Here is a 16164-nt window from a genome sequence, read left to right on the forward strand (position 1 = left end):
CAAAGAAAGACGGGACCCTGAGGCCCATTCTGGACCTCCGGCCTCTAAATGCGTACATACATTCAGACCATTTCCACATGGTCACCCTACAACAAGTCCTCCCGCTCCTCTGTCAGGGAGACTTTCTCACTACCTTGGATCTGAAGGACGCATACTTTCACATTCCAATACACCCTTCTCACAGGAAGTACCTCAGGTTCGTGGTGGACGGTCAGCATTGCCAATTCACGGTTCTCCCCTTCGGGGTCACCACCGCACCACGGGTGTTTACCAAATGCCTAGCAGTTGTAGCAGCACACCTCGGGCGTCAACAAATTCACGTCTTCCCTTATCTAGACGACTGGCTAATAAAAGCCGCGTCCTACAATCAATGTGTGCAACATACCAACAGCACCATTCAACTACTCCACCGGCTAGGCTTCACGGTGAACTACCAAAAGTCCCACCTCTTACCATCTCACACAAAGCAATATCTCGGGGCAACTATAGACACCTCCAAAGGTATTGCCTATCCAAATTCAGCCAGAATCGCAAGCATACCAGCCTTGCGCAAAACATTCCTTCCTCAACACTCTCTTCCAGCAAGAGTGTTTATGAAGCTCATAGGAATGATGGCGTCCTGCATTTTCATAGTGCCCCATGCAAGACTCCACATGCGTCCACTCCAAGAGTGCCTAGCACAACAGTGGAACCAGGCCCAGGGTCAGCTGACGGATCTGGTGTTGGTGGACGGCCGCACCCATCACTCTCTGCAGTGGTGGAACACCACAAACCTTTCCAAAGGGCGGCCGTTCCTGGACCCGGTTCCTCAGGTGATTCTAACAGCGGACGCATCGCTCTCCGGCTGGGGAGCGCACCTCTTACGCCTCACAATGCAAGGTCTATGGATGCCACAGCAAAAATCGCTCCACATCAACCATCTGGAGCTCTTGGCGATCTTTCTAGCCCTAAAATCCTTTCAAAAACAGATTTCAGGCAAAGCAGTCCTCATTCGCACAGACAATATGACTGCAATGTATTATATCCAAAAACAGGGGGGGACACACTCTCCCCAGCTCTCCCGCTTAGCCCAGAGCATATGGAGATGGGCAATTCCCCAAAACATCTTTCTCCTGGCACAGCACGTTCCAGGCGTACAAAACACCGTGGCAGATCTGCTCAGCAGACAAACGCAACAACTACACGAATGGGAACTGCATCCACAAGTTCTTCACCCATTCTTTCAACAGTGGGGGCATCCTCAGATAGACCTCTTCTCCACCCACGAAAACAAAAAATGCCCAAGCTTCGCCGCCAGATACCCACACCCATTGTCCAAGGGCAATGCGATATGGATGAACTGGTCAGGCAGATTTGCATACCCCTTTCCACCTCTCCCGCTAATTCCATTAGTGGTAAGGAAGCTACAGCAGCACTCCCTCACACTCATTCTGGTAGCCCCAACATGGGCCAGGCAGCCGTGGTACACCACACTACTACAGCTATCGGTGGTACCACATCAAAAACTGCACCTGTCCCCATGCCTCCTAACCCAGAACCATGGAGAAATCAGGCACCCGGACCCAGCTCAGCTCAACCTTGCGATCTGGCTCCTGAAATCTTAGAATTTGGATACCTTAACCTTCCCCCTGATTGCATGAACATCATCATGGAAGCCAGACGTCCTACCACTAGAGCATGCTATGCCGCAAAGTGGAAAAGATTTGTAATTTACTGCCGTAACAATACAATCAACCCTTTAGATGCATCCATACAGCACATCATATGCTATCTGCTCCATCTTCACAGGTGTAACCTGGCATATTCATCCATACTCCTACACCTAGCAGCGATCGCTGCTTATCTACAAAACAGACAGCATTTATCACTGTTCAGAGTGCCCGCTATTAAAGCCTTTATAGAAGGCCTTAAACGAGTAATTCCTCCCAGGGCACCACCTTCCCCTGTATGGAATCTAAATGTAGTTCTTACACGGCTAATGGGTCCACCCTTCGAACCAATGCATAAATGTGAGCTACAGTTCCTCACCTGGAAAACCGCTTTCCTCGTAGCTATCACTTACCTTAGAAGGGTTGGTGAAATACAAGCGTTCACTATACAGGAACCCTTCCTACAAATACATCACAGCAAGGTCATACTTCGTACAAATCCAAAGTTTCTGCCCAAGGTTATTTCCCCCTTCCATCTCAATCAATCGGTGGAATTACCTGTCTTTTTCTCGCAACCTCAATCTGTTGCAGAAAGGGCCGTACACACACTTGATGTTAAGAGGGCTTTGCTGTACTACATACAAAGAACGCAACCTTTCAGGAAGACTAAACAATTGTTCGTTTCCTTCTCTCCACCACATAAAGGCAACCCCATCTCTAAATCAGGGATAGCTAGGTGGATTGTAAAGTGCATACAAATTTGCTATCAAAAGGCAAAAAGAACATTATCTGTTCCACCTAAAGCCCACTCTACTAGAAAGTTAGGGGCTTCTATGGCTTTTCTAGGGAACATACCCTTAGATGACATCTGCAAAGCAGCCACATGGTCAACACCGCACACCTTCACAAAACATTACTGTGTAGACGTGCATTCCAAGCAACAAGCTAGTGTGGGCCAGGCTGTACTAAAGACACTTTTTCAAACCGCTGCAACGGATACCGGTGGTCGCCGCTAAGGTTGGGTACTGCTATATAATCTATGCTAAGTGTACAATCTGCAGCTCATATGCCTCGAACGGAATATGCTACTTACCAGTATGCATCTGTTCTTGGCATGTAGAGCTGCAGAGTTGTACACGCCCACCCGCCTCCCCGGCTACCTGTATCCGTTCCAGTCCATCTTATTTAGATACAACACACATGGGTTTCTCACTGTTATTACTACGCTCCATCATTTCCCTGTTGGCGAAAAACAATCTGAGGATGGAGCCGAAGCCCATGCGCAGTACGGACCGAAGGAGGAGTCACCGAACTCGTGACTTCCAAAGACTGTCCAAAGAAGAAAAACAAACTGCAAACATCCGGGCCCAACACCAGATGGCGATCTATGCTAAGTGTACAACTCTGCAGCTCTACATGCCAAGAACAGATGCATACTGGTAAGTAGCATATTCCTTTTGACTCTAAGGAAATCTCCCTTCTCCCATGAGTCAGCACTTGGTCCCGGCCTCCTGTGATGCTGGACTCAGTTGTATTTCCTGGTTTCCCTCTTTGATTGCAAAAAGTGCTTTTAGAATGTATTCCCTCACATATAGATGGATGATGCAATTAAAGGCTTAACTGAAGTGTTATTACAGGCACAAATTTGTATGTATTTTTAAAAAGTACTTCGGATTGGCTTCAGCAGAATATGCTGAATAATCAAAAGCCTTTTTATAGGGAATAGTAATTGAACTTCAGTATACCTTTTACCTTCAAATTTGGTTGCGATATCACTTTCGTGGGAATAGTCAAGGTTTAGAGTTTAATTATGTTTTAGAGTGGGATAATATACTGCTGTGTGGGGTTATTCAATCACATTTTGCGTTGAAGCAGTGGTCATTTACCTCACCTGGGTCCATATTACATAAAGTGCCCCATGAGACCAATGGCATTTGCGTCCGCTTTGCACGCCCCGGAGCACTTTATTAGAGAAGCCCCAGACGCTTGTGTGGCCCCTTCTGTAATACCAGTAGCGCTGGTGCACACAAAGTGCCTGCGCCATCTTCAAGGGGACGGGTGAGAAAGTGGGTTTCTGTTGCAGTAAACCCCCCCCCCCCCTTTTTTTTTTTGTTGCCAGACTACTGATGCTCTTTGACTTGATGTGCTCTGGGGCCCTGCCAATCAGGACCCCAGGGCCTGTGTTCTTTCCCCAAAACAAAACCCAATTGGCATCTCTGGCCACATGTCAGCCCCTGGTAAATGGTACCATAGGTACCCAGGGCACTGTGACCAGAGAAGGCCCCTAAGGACTGCAGCACTTATTGTGCCGCCACCCTTAGAGGCCCTGTACCCTGACACACACACACACTCCCTTTGCAGGCTGGGTGTCTAGGTGCAGAACCAAACAGAGTCGACATGGCACACATCCCTGTGTGCCATGCCCACAAACCACTGCTCTGGCATACATCAGTCACCCCTCTAGCTGGGTGCCCTATGCCAGTGGTGAGGGTACAGGTGCACGAGCCCTGTACCCCTACAGTACCCAGGTCCATTCCTGGGTCCTGTAAGTGCAGTGCTGCCATTAAGAGTATATGGTGCTGGGAGGTTGTCATTACGAACTCCACAGCACCATAATGGTTAAACTGAAGACTGGGAAGTTTGGTATCAAACTTCTCAGCACATTAAACCCACACTGATGCCAGTGTGAGATTTAATGTAAAATGCACCACAGAGGGAATCTTAGAGATGCCCCCTGAAAAACGACCAACTACCAGTGACCTGACTGAGTGGCTGCGCAGGCTGCCACCACCAGACATGTTTCTGGACCCACGGGTCGAGAGCCTGCTGCTCTCTGAGGCCTGAAACAATGCACAGCCTGGGACGAGGTTCCAAGCCTCCTCCCCCAGGATGGGCAGGGTTCACGAAGGAGAAGCTTCAAAGGCATGCCGCCTTTGTGACCCTCTCCAGACCATTTGCTGCTTTCAGCAACTGGTCCCCACTGGTTCTACCCCCCACTTTGGGCAGGAGAACCGGCGGGAAAAACAAGTGAGGAAGAGAGGTGTGCCCACCTCTGCCAACTCCACCCATAAGGTGGTGAGGCGAGGTGAAGCACAACCTCGCGTCCCCGGCATCTTGAGGCTGGGGGACCCAGCCAACCAGGGACAGGCTCCTGCCCCCCTCCCACTGGAGAGTGGCAGAATAGGGGGTGTACCCACCCCAGGGAAGGGACCCATTGGTCCCTGACCTTTGCCTACCTGTAACACCCCTAAATTTAGTATTTAGGGGCACCCTGAACCTTCCTTCCTCAGATTCCCGCAACCTAAGAAGAAAACGGATGAAAGAAGACACCCAGCAGAGGAGACTGCAGAGAACAACTGACGTGGCCCCAGCCCTACCGGCCCGTCTGCAGTTTCCCGAGATCCTGCGCCAACAATAGTCTTGTCCTGCAGCTAGCGACCTCCAGAACCCCTGGGAGGACTGACTGCCTTCAACAAAGACCGTATATCCTGTGAACAGCAGCCCTATTCAAAAGAATCTCCGAAAATAGACTCTGAGCCTGCTGAGAACAAAGAAACCCAATGCCTGGAACTACCACTGCACCCGTCGCCAACTGCCCGAGTGGATCACTGGTCCCAGCGAGGTCCCCCAGTGCTCCAGAGTCGGATTCCACCGTGGGTTGACCCCTCCAGGACTCCCAGACGTCGCCTGCAGCCTCTGCACAGAGACCCCCCCCCACCGCGAGTGGCCCGGTAAGGTGAAATCCGACCTCAAAAGACACCCTGCATTCAGCCGCCCTGCGCCCTGGAGAAAAGAATCCGAGGTGCACCTACGTCCCGAGCCCTCCAACTTACCTACCCAGCTGTTGGTTCCTCCCGGAAGTCTTCCTGGACCGAGCCTGCAGCTGAAAACCAAAACCGAAAATCTCCATTGAAATCAACAGGGCACCCGACCTCAAAACAGCACCCTGCACCCGGCTGACCTAGTGCCGCTGAGGGTGCCCCTTTGGTGCTAACTTGGTCCCCAACTTGCCCTGAGTTTAACCCTAGGAGCTTTGCTCCCACAACCCCTTGGCCTGCTTGCCAGCCGCCACCAACTGGAGCCCCCCTATCCTCCATAGGATAACATTGGGCCTCAACACTATGCACCCGGCCCCCCTAGTGCCACTGGGGGTGCAACAACAGTGCATCACTGACCCTGGGAGACCCCTGAGTCTAACCCCAGAATTTTAATCAAAAGACCGATTACTTACCTCGAGACCGATAACTCCCTTTTCCTCATCGATAACATTGACACTTTTTCTCCCAAAAAGTTTCGAAGTGTCGACTTTTGAAAACTATGAATATTCCTTAAAAATCACATTAAATAACCTAACCGAACTTTCTCAACTGTTTGCAGGAAAGGTCCCAGTGCTGAACCCAGGTGTCCAGCACTGAGTAAGAAAAGTAACTAAAAAGTACCTTACCTGTGAATTGAATTTCCTTCCATAGGATAACATTGGAGATTCTTTGTAAAAAAGTTTCTAAGTGTCAACTTTTGAACTACAAGAATATTCTTTAAAAATCGTACAAACTACAAAAACGTAATTACTTACCTGTTTTAAGTAGATGTCCCAGTGCTGAATCTAGGAGTCCAGCACTGGATTACAAAAGTACCGCAAAAGTAACTTACCTGCTAAGTGAATTTCCTCCCATCGGATAACATTGGTGATTCTATGTCAAACCGTTTGTAAGTGTCAACTTTTGAAACGCAATAATATTCTTTACAAATCATACCTTTAACCAAAACGCATTTACTCACCTGTTTTCAGGAAATTTCCCAGGACTGAATCTTAGATCTAGTCCTGTGGTTAGAAAAGTAATTTGAAAAGTAATTAACCGCATTTTACTTAAAACGCCCATTCAATTAAATGTACTAAACCTGCAATGTGTTGCAATCTGCTTTCCTAAACCTGTAATCAAAACCAGTACCAGTTAAACTGCAATTCTGAACTGTGTTCAAACAAGACAATCACTATTGCAAAGTATTTATATGCTTACTTGTACCAGACTTGCTTGGTTCTAGAAAGAAAACAGTATATTTTTTTATACAAAACAATTGGCCTAGAGTTCAGTTCTTGAGTATGTGAGACCATTTGCTGACTGAGTGTGTACATGTAATGCTTTATACTTCCCTCTGATACTGCCTTACTGCTCGACCAAGCTACCACTTTAGAGAGTAAGGTTCTATCTAACTTTAAACTCTGCCAAACCTCTGGAGACTCTTGGACTCTATACACACTGTACCTCACTTTGGTGCAGTGTCTTACAGGGCGTTCCCTCATTTGCATGGGGGTGTGCCCCATGCAGATGAGGGAATCCCTTTGCCTCTGCGCAGTATTAACGACGCGGGCGCAGAGGCTAAGAAGCACTCAAGAGGTGTACTGACTATGCGCCGCCTAAAAGGTGGCTCACTATCAGTGCGCCTCCTGAGAGCAGGCCTCTGCAGGGGAAAAAAGGGGTCCAATGAATGGCCCAGACATCCCCTTGCAGGCGGGTGCAGTCACTGATTTCTGTTTTTGAGTCCAGGTTATGAAATACCTGTCTGTTGTCAGTCATTTGAAGCTTAGGTTAAAAACTCATCTTCTTATGCAAGCTTGTCACCTATTTTCTTATTTCCCTGACTGGATAGAAGTGGTACCTTCTTCTGGCATCTACTGCACTGCATTTAGACAGGGATCTATCTGTTAGGTACTGATTGTGTTGCATAACTGTCTCACTACCTGTTTCAATAACCGATCTAAAAATCTGAAGTGAACTTGAACAACAATAATCTATTACACCTTGGGTGTTCGTACGTCTGGGAAAGTGGATGATCCCATTGGAGCCTCCTTTGCATCTCTGAAGGGAATTTTCCTCTTTTCCAGACTAGCACTTTTTGTCAATGCAAAAACCAGCCTGCATTCAAATGTTTTATCCATCGGTAATGATGATGTTACCAAAGATACATGACTTCAGATGCATTGTATTTGTCCTTATTTAATGCCTGTCTTTTTAAAAAGTGTCTGTGCTTAACAAATGAATCACTTTTGATGATGCTCATGTAAAGCTGTATTCAGTTCTTTTTGTCTGCCCGAAGACTATTCCTTAAAGCACTGTCACCCTGTCATACATTATTATCCACAATGGATAGGCTGCTGCTAGAGAATGGTTACATCCTCATTTTCTTTACTTTTTTATTTGTTTTTGTTTTTTAAACCAAAGTGTTTTGGCAGTCATGGAGCACTGGCTAGTCCCCACAACATGAAAGTTGTTTAGACGAGCACATGACACAACTTTACCTCTGTTCAATAAACTAGTCACTATATCGCATGTCAAAGACATTTGCAGTGCCTGTCTATCTACACTCTGTATTTATATCATTTATTTTATTTTGCAACCAGTCACCGTACAGCCTCCTCCGTTGTGCTCTGTATCTTCTAAAAAAAAAATCCTGCCCTGCATTGCAGGGCGCAGCACTGCTCGCGCAGGCGAGAGCCCTTTTGTCTGGGGTTTAAAAACGGACCCTGGAATCGCACACGCTTGTGCGTGTGCTTATCCTTTTGGGTTCTGCTATTGGGGTTTTTTTTTTTAAACAGAGCACGCAATAGGCCAAAGGCGGGCGCATTGCTCCGCCCATGGCCTATTGGTGTCTGTTACGCGCACCAAAGCCCATGTGGTTTCAATTATCATGCCGAGACACGGGCGCGATAATTGAAAACATATGGCTCGCTGTGGCACGCGCTCCACAAGCGGGCGTGTTTTTTTTTTTTTTTTAAATAGCGATCGCTTTCAGTGCCGCTTGTTGTGATTGTTAACGACCCCAAATGTACACCTGGCTATGTTTTACCTGTTTTCTTTTCAAGACGTTATGATTTTCCGTTCTCTGTGTAACATTAAAATATGCTAAATAACTAACTGCCCAGATTGTGCTGTCCAGTGGAGGCAGAGTCTAGGATGGTGAAAATGAAAACACCCTGTCAGTCCTACCCTTGTAATCAGAGCTCTTGCTGAGCTCGTCACCTGTTCTTTCGCACCAGAGCTTGCTCTGTTCTTATTCCGGTATGTAGACGGATGCTGCCCTGATGTATGCAGGGTTTCCCAATTTACACAAACCGCACAGAAGAGGCGGTCTCTGGCTGCCGCACACCAGCCTTGTTATTTCAGGTGATGGTGTGTGCACACGTGTCCAACCTCCACAAAACACTATACTGGAATCTTTGGTGGTGTCCGATTTCAAGAGCAATATTGGCTGTAGAGCATTTTAGATGCCGCAAAGTAATCTGGTTTACATTCCAGGCAGTTCCCCAAAGCCGGGCTTCAAGTATCTATGTTTGAGTACTGCCTCAGCATAGATCCGGCAATAATTAAACATTAACTTTGAAACACGTGCCCGATGGGCCATATGTTCACGTGTTTATTCTGCAGGCAGCACGCTGATCCATTTCTGAACATGACTGTAAAAACCCTTAAGAACAACCATTTGCAATGCAATAGGTCTCGCATTTATGCGAGTTTGAGCTATTGACATTACAAATGGCAATGCCTCTTATTTTTTTTGTTTTTAAAACATAAATAAAAGGCATTGTCATTTACCATGCCAATAGCTTAAACTTGCGTAAATGCAAGCCCTATTGCATTGCAAATGCTTGTTCTTTTTGTGGCTGACTGTGTAGTTCTTGACTCGTTCGTGTGTCTGTTAACACCTCATGAAAAGGATCCATTTATTTTTCTTTCTCTCTCACATATCTAGCACGTATCTGGCAGCCTTGCACTTGACTATTTCAGTCTGAGTGAGTGCTTTGTGGTGTCTCATCTCTCAGACCTCGTCACCCTAGTGTTTGTGACTTGGCTTTTAAATGAAGATTTTGGAGAGTAATGTTGTCCTTTTCTCTAGCTTCTTTGTTGTCTAAGATCTCATAACATCTCACTACATTCCCCTCCTCATCTTTTCTCTATGCTCACCTCTTGTGCTCTCTAACGGTGCCTGTCTCTCTCTCCAGGAGGAATCCTCTAGTATATCTATTGATCACCTTGGGCAGAAGCTGCTACTGGAAAATGGTACATCCTGGAATAAGCTCTATCGGAAGCAGCATGGGGCAATTCGAAAGGTATGGATATGAGCAATCTCCTGCCCTAGGGAATTTGTAAGATGGACTCCCATCTGTTTCTTAAACTTAATTTCTATGTAGCAACCATCCATTTTTATGAGAGTTCTATACCTTGATAAAACATTGCTCTTCTTTCAGAAAAGCAGATTAACATTCCCACTTAAAAGAAAAAAACAGCAAAGCATGGAAGGGAAAATCCCTATAATCCTTGCCAGATTAGGCGAAGCTTCACACAACTGACAAATAATGTAAATTCTAAACTTTTATGCTTGAAGAGTATTCATGGGTAAATAGAAAAGGAAGAAAGCAGGGAGGACTTTCTCAGAGAACAGACAGTGTCCTGCTGGCACAATAATTCTAAAACCGCTACCTGAAAGAGTAGCTCAGGAGCTGTTATGATATGCTACATAGCTAGGGACCATATTCATGAAAATCTCATGATTGCGGTCTACAATGAAACCTAAGGGATCTGCATTGCTTTAGGTTTGATTGTAGAGGCAGCTTAAAGTATACAGGAGCAGGAAAGCGGCATGTGTGAATAGGTCTGACAGCAGCATATTTGCAATAATAACATTTTGTGATCCAGCCAGGTCCTAAAACATAGTTAGACAGGTACATCCCCAGTTTATGGCGAATGTCCAGTCAGCACCCCTTAGTCACTGTGTTTCTAAATTGAGTACTTGCTTGAGGTCTTAATACAGGTGTCGAATCCAATCTAAGATAATGCCAGTTGATATAGTTGTAAACCTAATACCAAAAAAAGTCTATTCTGACTTCTGTCATGCACAGTTTTTGATTTGTTGCAAAGACTGGAAACCTTATTTGTATTTTTTTTTTTTTCATGCTTTAACGCTACTTTGATCAGGTTGTGTAGCTCTGCAATCCTTTGGATGAGTGGGTCAGATTTATGAATATTTTAAACACAATTAACCTAACATTCCCACAAAAGCCCCCAAATAGCCTTTAACCTGCTGGTACCTCCTGATCCAGGCTGAAATTTAAAACACTGCATGATACCCATACCCATGTTTTGAGGTCTAGTATCGCATGTATTTCCCCCCTAAACTGGACATCCCAACTCAACCACATAGGGAAGCGGAGATACTCTGTTTGTGTTTTACTAGTAACTTGTTTGTTGCAGTTCCTACAGGATCATCCCTCATTGTTCCTTTTAACTTCGGATGGGAACAGAGTCAGCCTTTGCCCATCAGACCAGACCCTTCCTCTTAAAGGAAATGCTCCAGTGGCAGAAGTGACAAATGTGGCCCCAAGCCTCCACCCCCAGCCGGATCCTGGGAGTGTGCCAGAGCAGCTGAGGGACAGCTCCAGTCAGTGGTTCGACTTCAATGACTCTTCCGTGCAACCAATTACGGAGGAGGATATCAAGAAACAGTTTCAGGGCAAGGAGAGTGCATACATGCTGTTCTATCGCCAGTCACAGTTGCAAAGGCCTCTTGAAGGTAAGGACTCTGCAGCTGCCAGGTTTCCTCTGCTGGGTTAGTGTGCAATGTTTTCTAAAGGATGCAACACTGCAGGCTCTCCTGTGTCCTATCCAGTGGCTCATGGTTGCTGTACTGAAAGTATAAGTGCTCAAGCTGATTGGCAACACAGCATATTAGTTCCTGGTGCGCAGTCTATTTGTCCACATGCTGCAATTTCTCTGTGTGGTGGTTGAGGGCTGCTGATTTTTGTTTTTTTAAGCAAACTTTATTGTTTTTTTTTGTTTTTGCAAACTATCAACTCACTTATCATAATGTGCATACATATTGTAGAAAGGTACTGGTAGGACTGTAATAGAGTTTCGCACCTGAGCACAGACCATTGCATACAATTTTCACTCTCCCACCCCCTCAAGAGTCAGTACAACATTACCCAGTTGGTAAACGAGAGCATAGCAGCTAAGTGCTTCAAGGCACGGGCGTGGTAGTAGGTGTGATCTCTGATGTCAAGGGCTGGTAGGCGCCATAAGGTGTTCGAAATAGACATAAGGGTGCAACACATCTCACCACTAAGTTAATCTTGGTGATCTTGCTGGAGAAAGCATGGGGGGACCAGGCTCTGGGGTGGCAAAGCTACCCACTAGGGCGTCCCAAGCTCAAGCTGCGTCTGCTGTTCCCAACCCGCATCTGGCTTCTCCGGAGTAATCTTCCCTTCGCAGCCCACCCATTTCTCCATTTCTTTTCGCCATGTTAGTTTTCTAGGCCTCTCTGATGACTTCCAGTTTCTCGCGATCTCATGCTTGGCTAGGATAAATGCCAAGTCTTAAAACTTACTTCTGACTTTAGTTTTGGACGTGTGGGGTAACCATCCCAGAAGACAGTGGCCAGGGGAGCAAGGAATGTCCTTCTCAAGAACTGCCTCAATAGTAGTTGTGACCTCCTCCCAAAAAGTGTGCAGAGAGGGGCAGGACCAGAAAATGTGTAGGATATGAGCACCTCCATCATACAGGACAGGCCGCATGAGCCAGGTGAAAATATCTACCTATCCTCTCTGGATTGAGGTATGACCTGTGAAGGACATAATAATTGATTAACTTAAAGTGTGCATTCCTGGAGACTTTTGGTGTACTCCCTAGGAAACTGTCCCAATCTTTGGTAGTAATAGGGACTACCAGGTCCTCCTCCCATTGTGATCTCACGTGTTCCAGCGGTTGTAGAAAGTCCTCACGTATCGCTCCATAGAGGCATGAAACTGCCTTAATGTTACCAGCAGAGGTTACTACATATTGACAGCTCTGTAATGAGCGGGGTTTGGAGGAGTCAGTGCACCAATGTTTTCTTAGCACCATTGTGAGTGCCCTGTGTAAGAGAAAATGTCTCTGCAGCAGTTCGAATTCCACCCAGAACTTCTCTGAAGGAAGCAGCTCCGAGTCTCGAAGGAGATCACCACCTTTGTCGCCCCTTCTTCAGTCCAAATGTCAAGACCCCCAAGCTCCCTTCATGGGGCCGTCCTTACAGTAGACCTAGAGAGTACGCTACGTTACTAAATGCTTTGCTCAAACACCTGTTCCAGCACCTAGCCATCACCGAAACTCCAGGGTATCATTTTGAGAGGATCGTCTCACTCTCAGCATTACCCTAGAGAGGTCAGAAAGTGTCTGTACAAATAGGCTTGGAGCCCAACTCAGGCCACGTCTGCTCGCCAACCAGTTGATTAACCAGTGAAGTTAGGCTGCCATATAATACGCCTCCAAGCCTGGGCCATCTCTCCAGTCACTGTAGAGTGCTGTAGCGTAGACATAGCGACTTGCCTACAGCCTGCACCTTGTTTAAAGGTAGTAATGAAAGAACCAGGTACCTAAAATCGCTAGGGGTACCCATACCGGGAGTGTGCCGAAAAAATAGAGGAGATGGGGAAGGGCCTCTATCTTCAAAACTGCTACTCGGCCTGCCACGGAGAGCGATAAAGTTTTCCAAAACTCCACATGGGAACGGAGGGATCGAACTGGGAAGCCATCTGACCCTGGGGTCTTGTTGCCAGCACCCTTTATCGCTTGTGATGTGATGTCACCGCCCGACTCCTCTTCCAACCCAAGTTGCAAAAGGCACAATGCCCCAAGCAATGCCTGTGTCATTGTAATGTCCTAATTGTGACATTTTTGTACAGGGTCGAGTAATATTGGGTAAAGAGGTCATTAATCCCCACCCGGGAGTATATTCTGTCCACACCCCTGCCTGCTATTTCCACTATAGGCGAGCCATGTTTGGTCGGATTAGCTTGCCAGGCCAGAAGGGAACCTGACTTGTCTCGCTCAACGTGCGTCCAATCCATATACTGCTTAAAGTCAAAGCACTGAAGCTGTTCTATCTGGCTGCTGCCGTCTCTCTAGCCGCAAAGAGAGCACGTTGTAATTCGGTGCGCCCTGGTCTCCGGATTTTCACATCTCTTAGGACGTGCTCAGCAGTTGTAACGTCTTCCAGGAGGGTGTGTCTAATCCCCTTTGGCTCTGCTAGGCATTAACCATGGTGAACTGCCTTAAAGGTATGCCACTCCAATTCGGGTGAGGAGGCCGTGCCAGCGTAGGTTGCAAAACACTGAAGTATTTTTTCATTTCAAAGGACTTTATTGATTTTGCATGAGAAATAAAACTACAAACATAGATTCAACGCAACCCATAAAAAAACTAAAACAAAACATATCATAATGATAAGCTAAAACATAAGAGACTACAGTGAATCATATGATCATAATATAACATTTCATATACAGAAAGCAAAAGCTTCTACAAAGTGAAACGAAAAGAAGGGGTAAAAGCAGTTTGGGAGGGAGGGAGGAATATACAGATACAGTTCTGAGAGATGGCCTAGCATAGTATGGGAAATTTCTTTGTCTGGTACATATCAAAAACCGTAGAGACAGCAGTGGGTCAATGAAGAATACTTGATTGTAGTTGGAACTAGGCTATTGATGTGACCGATAGAGATGCCCATTGGTAACAAGGACAGTATATTAGAGCTTAATATGTTGAGTTATAATTAAGCAGAGCCTTTCATGTCTAGAATAAGTTAAGCCAGATTGTTGTATAAAAGATCTGTATATTCTGGAGGGCACTGAACTCGGTTTTGCGCCTAGGTTTTAGTGCAGTTGAACCTCTGCGTTATTTGTTGAGGGCAAGAGAAGAGAGCTATGTCTGTGGTATTAAACATGAGGTGAGTAAGGGTGGTCGATGGTAATTTTTGGGAGTGAAGGAGGGCTACATACGAGTGTCTAGGGTAGTTTGTTGGATGCAAAGTAGTTGTCCAGGGTATCCCAAATGGGTTTAGAGGGAATCTTCCATGGTGAGTGTTGGAGGGAGGTATCTTCTTCGCCTCTAATGTATGAGACCCAGCTATTAAAGGAAGCTTTGTGTGTTTTTTTCCAGTTGGGGAGGACTATTTTGGTTGCAGATGTTAGTAAGTCCAGCAACGCACTGTCTGCAGGGTTGTCTAGGTTAGTATCTAGTAATCCTTTGCTGAGGAATGCAAGTTCTTTTTTGGGGTAGCATTTAAATAGATCTGATATGAATGAAATGTATTTTATCTCTAATCGTTTCACAAAACACCTGGTCCTCTAAGGACTTCGGTTTTAGCCTCTAGGTAGGGATAGAGGGGCTAGTTTGGGGCCACTTTAGGCGTAGAACAGGGTTATGGTTTTGATAAAGTGCGGGCTAGATATTCCACTGTATATACTAAGCTATGGATGTCCGGGGTACTGAGCAATGCGTCAAGATGGACGCAGACCTCATGAAGACCTGCGAAAAAGGAATAATCCCGCTCTTGTTGGTGCAGCCATCTCCAGGAGTCGATGAGCCCCCAGTGATGGTGCCAGTCCGCAAATGCGTGAGCCGTGCGAATAGTCTGAAAGTAGTGAAGCGGAGGGTGTGATCGGTCCCTCTGTGTATCTGCTATGCAGTTAAAGCTCCCCCCCCCAACCACGCCAATTATGAAGGAATGAGTTAAGTGTGGTGCCAATGGTTTTGACAGGACGGGACTTTGATCTGTGTTTGAGGCATAGATAATGATTATGGTTCGATCCCTGCCCGCCAGGCTTACCCACCAAACTACGTATCTGTCCTCCGAGTCCAAAAATTTGCCAACTAGTTAGAAGGGTACACTCACTCGAATCCATATCAGGACCCTTCCGGCATAGGCTGAGTATGTGGTGTAGTATGCCTGGCCCCTCCAGCAGCATTGTAAGGCCTTACATATCTCTAGAGCCCATGCTTCCTTCCATGAGCCCTATATTTTGTCAAATTTCCTTGGTCACCCACATGCTTGGTATGCAGTTTCTTCTACTAACATGCACCAATCCATGTTCCAGGCATACTGAGTTGTATGGAGTACAGTCCTGTTTCCCCACAATTGTGAAATGTCCCTTCTGGCCACCATTAATTCTATATTACAAAACAGAAGGTAGTACTGGGGTATTGTCTGCTCTCCCTATATTCCATGACCTATTGCTTGCACATATTACCTGCGCTGTTAGATAAAACGGCTGGCTGTCCTGCCACCCACTCCGGGTATCCAAGTATGCCCTGCCAGAAAAATCTCGGATATTCCCACATTGTGAATCTGGGTCCCACTTAAGCACCGATCATTCGGGGGTTTGCCTATTCTGCACAATCTGGTCTGCGTGTAATAAGCACAACGGAGTATCTTGAGTTGTATTGGGTAGAACCCTGCTCTAATTACGACCTCTCTAGGGGTATTTGTATGCTTCTTCCCAATCTGACTCCTCAGTTCCCCCCTTGGCCTGTTCCCACCTGCCTTGTAACCTGTCAAGGGCTTGGAAGCAGTTCTGAATCATTGTTGTATAAATTTATGAAATTGCATGCCGATTTCATCAGCCATTTCTTCCCTTTGTGTGGCGTATCCCGTCCGGCATGTTTTACCTGAATGTATTTCAGGTTTTGGTAATCCGCCAACTCAT

At 46.3% G+C, this 16164-nt stretch overlaps 1 protein-coding gene across 1 annotated transcript in view; it reads left to right on the forward strand.

Annotated features, from left to right (window-relative positions):
• Nucleotides 1-16164, forward strand: part of USP40 (ubiquitin specific peptidase 40) — a 667009-nt gene that overhangs the window by 168716 nt on the left and 482129 nt on the right. Inside the window, exons 11-12 of the mRNA XM_085646205.1 lie at nt 9649-9756; nt 10898-11216. Of these exons, the coding sequence (XP_085502331.1) occupies nt 9649-9756; nt 10898-11216 (427 nt within the window). The remainder of the gene's footprint in view (nt 1-9648; nt 9757-10897; nt 11217-16164) is intronic.

Source organism: Triturus cristatus, chromosome 3_1, assembly GCF_964204655.1.
Source record: "Triturus cristatus chromosome 3_1, aTriCri1.1, whole genome shotgun sequence".
Lineage (NCBI taxonomy): Eukaryota > Metazoa > Chordata > Amphibia > Caudata > Salamandridae > Triturus > Triturus cristatus.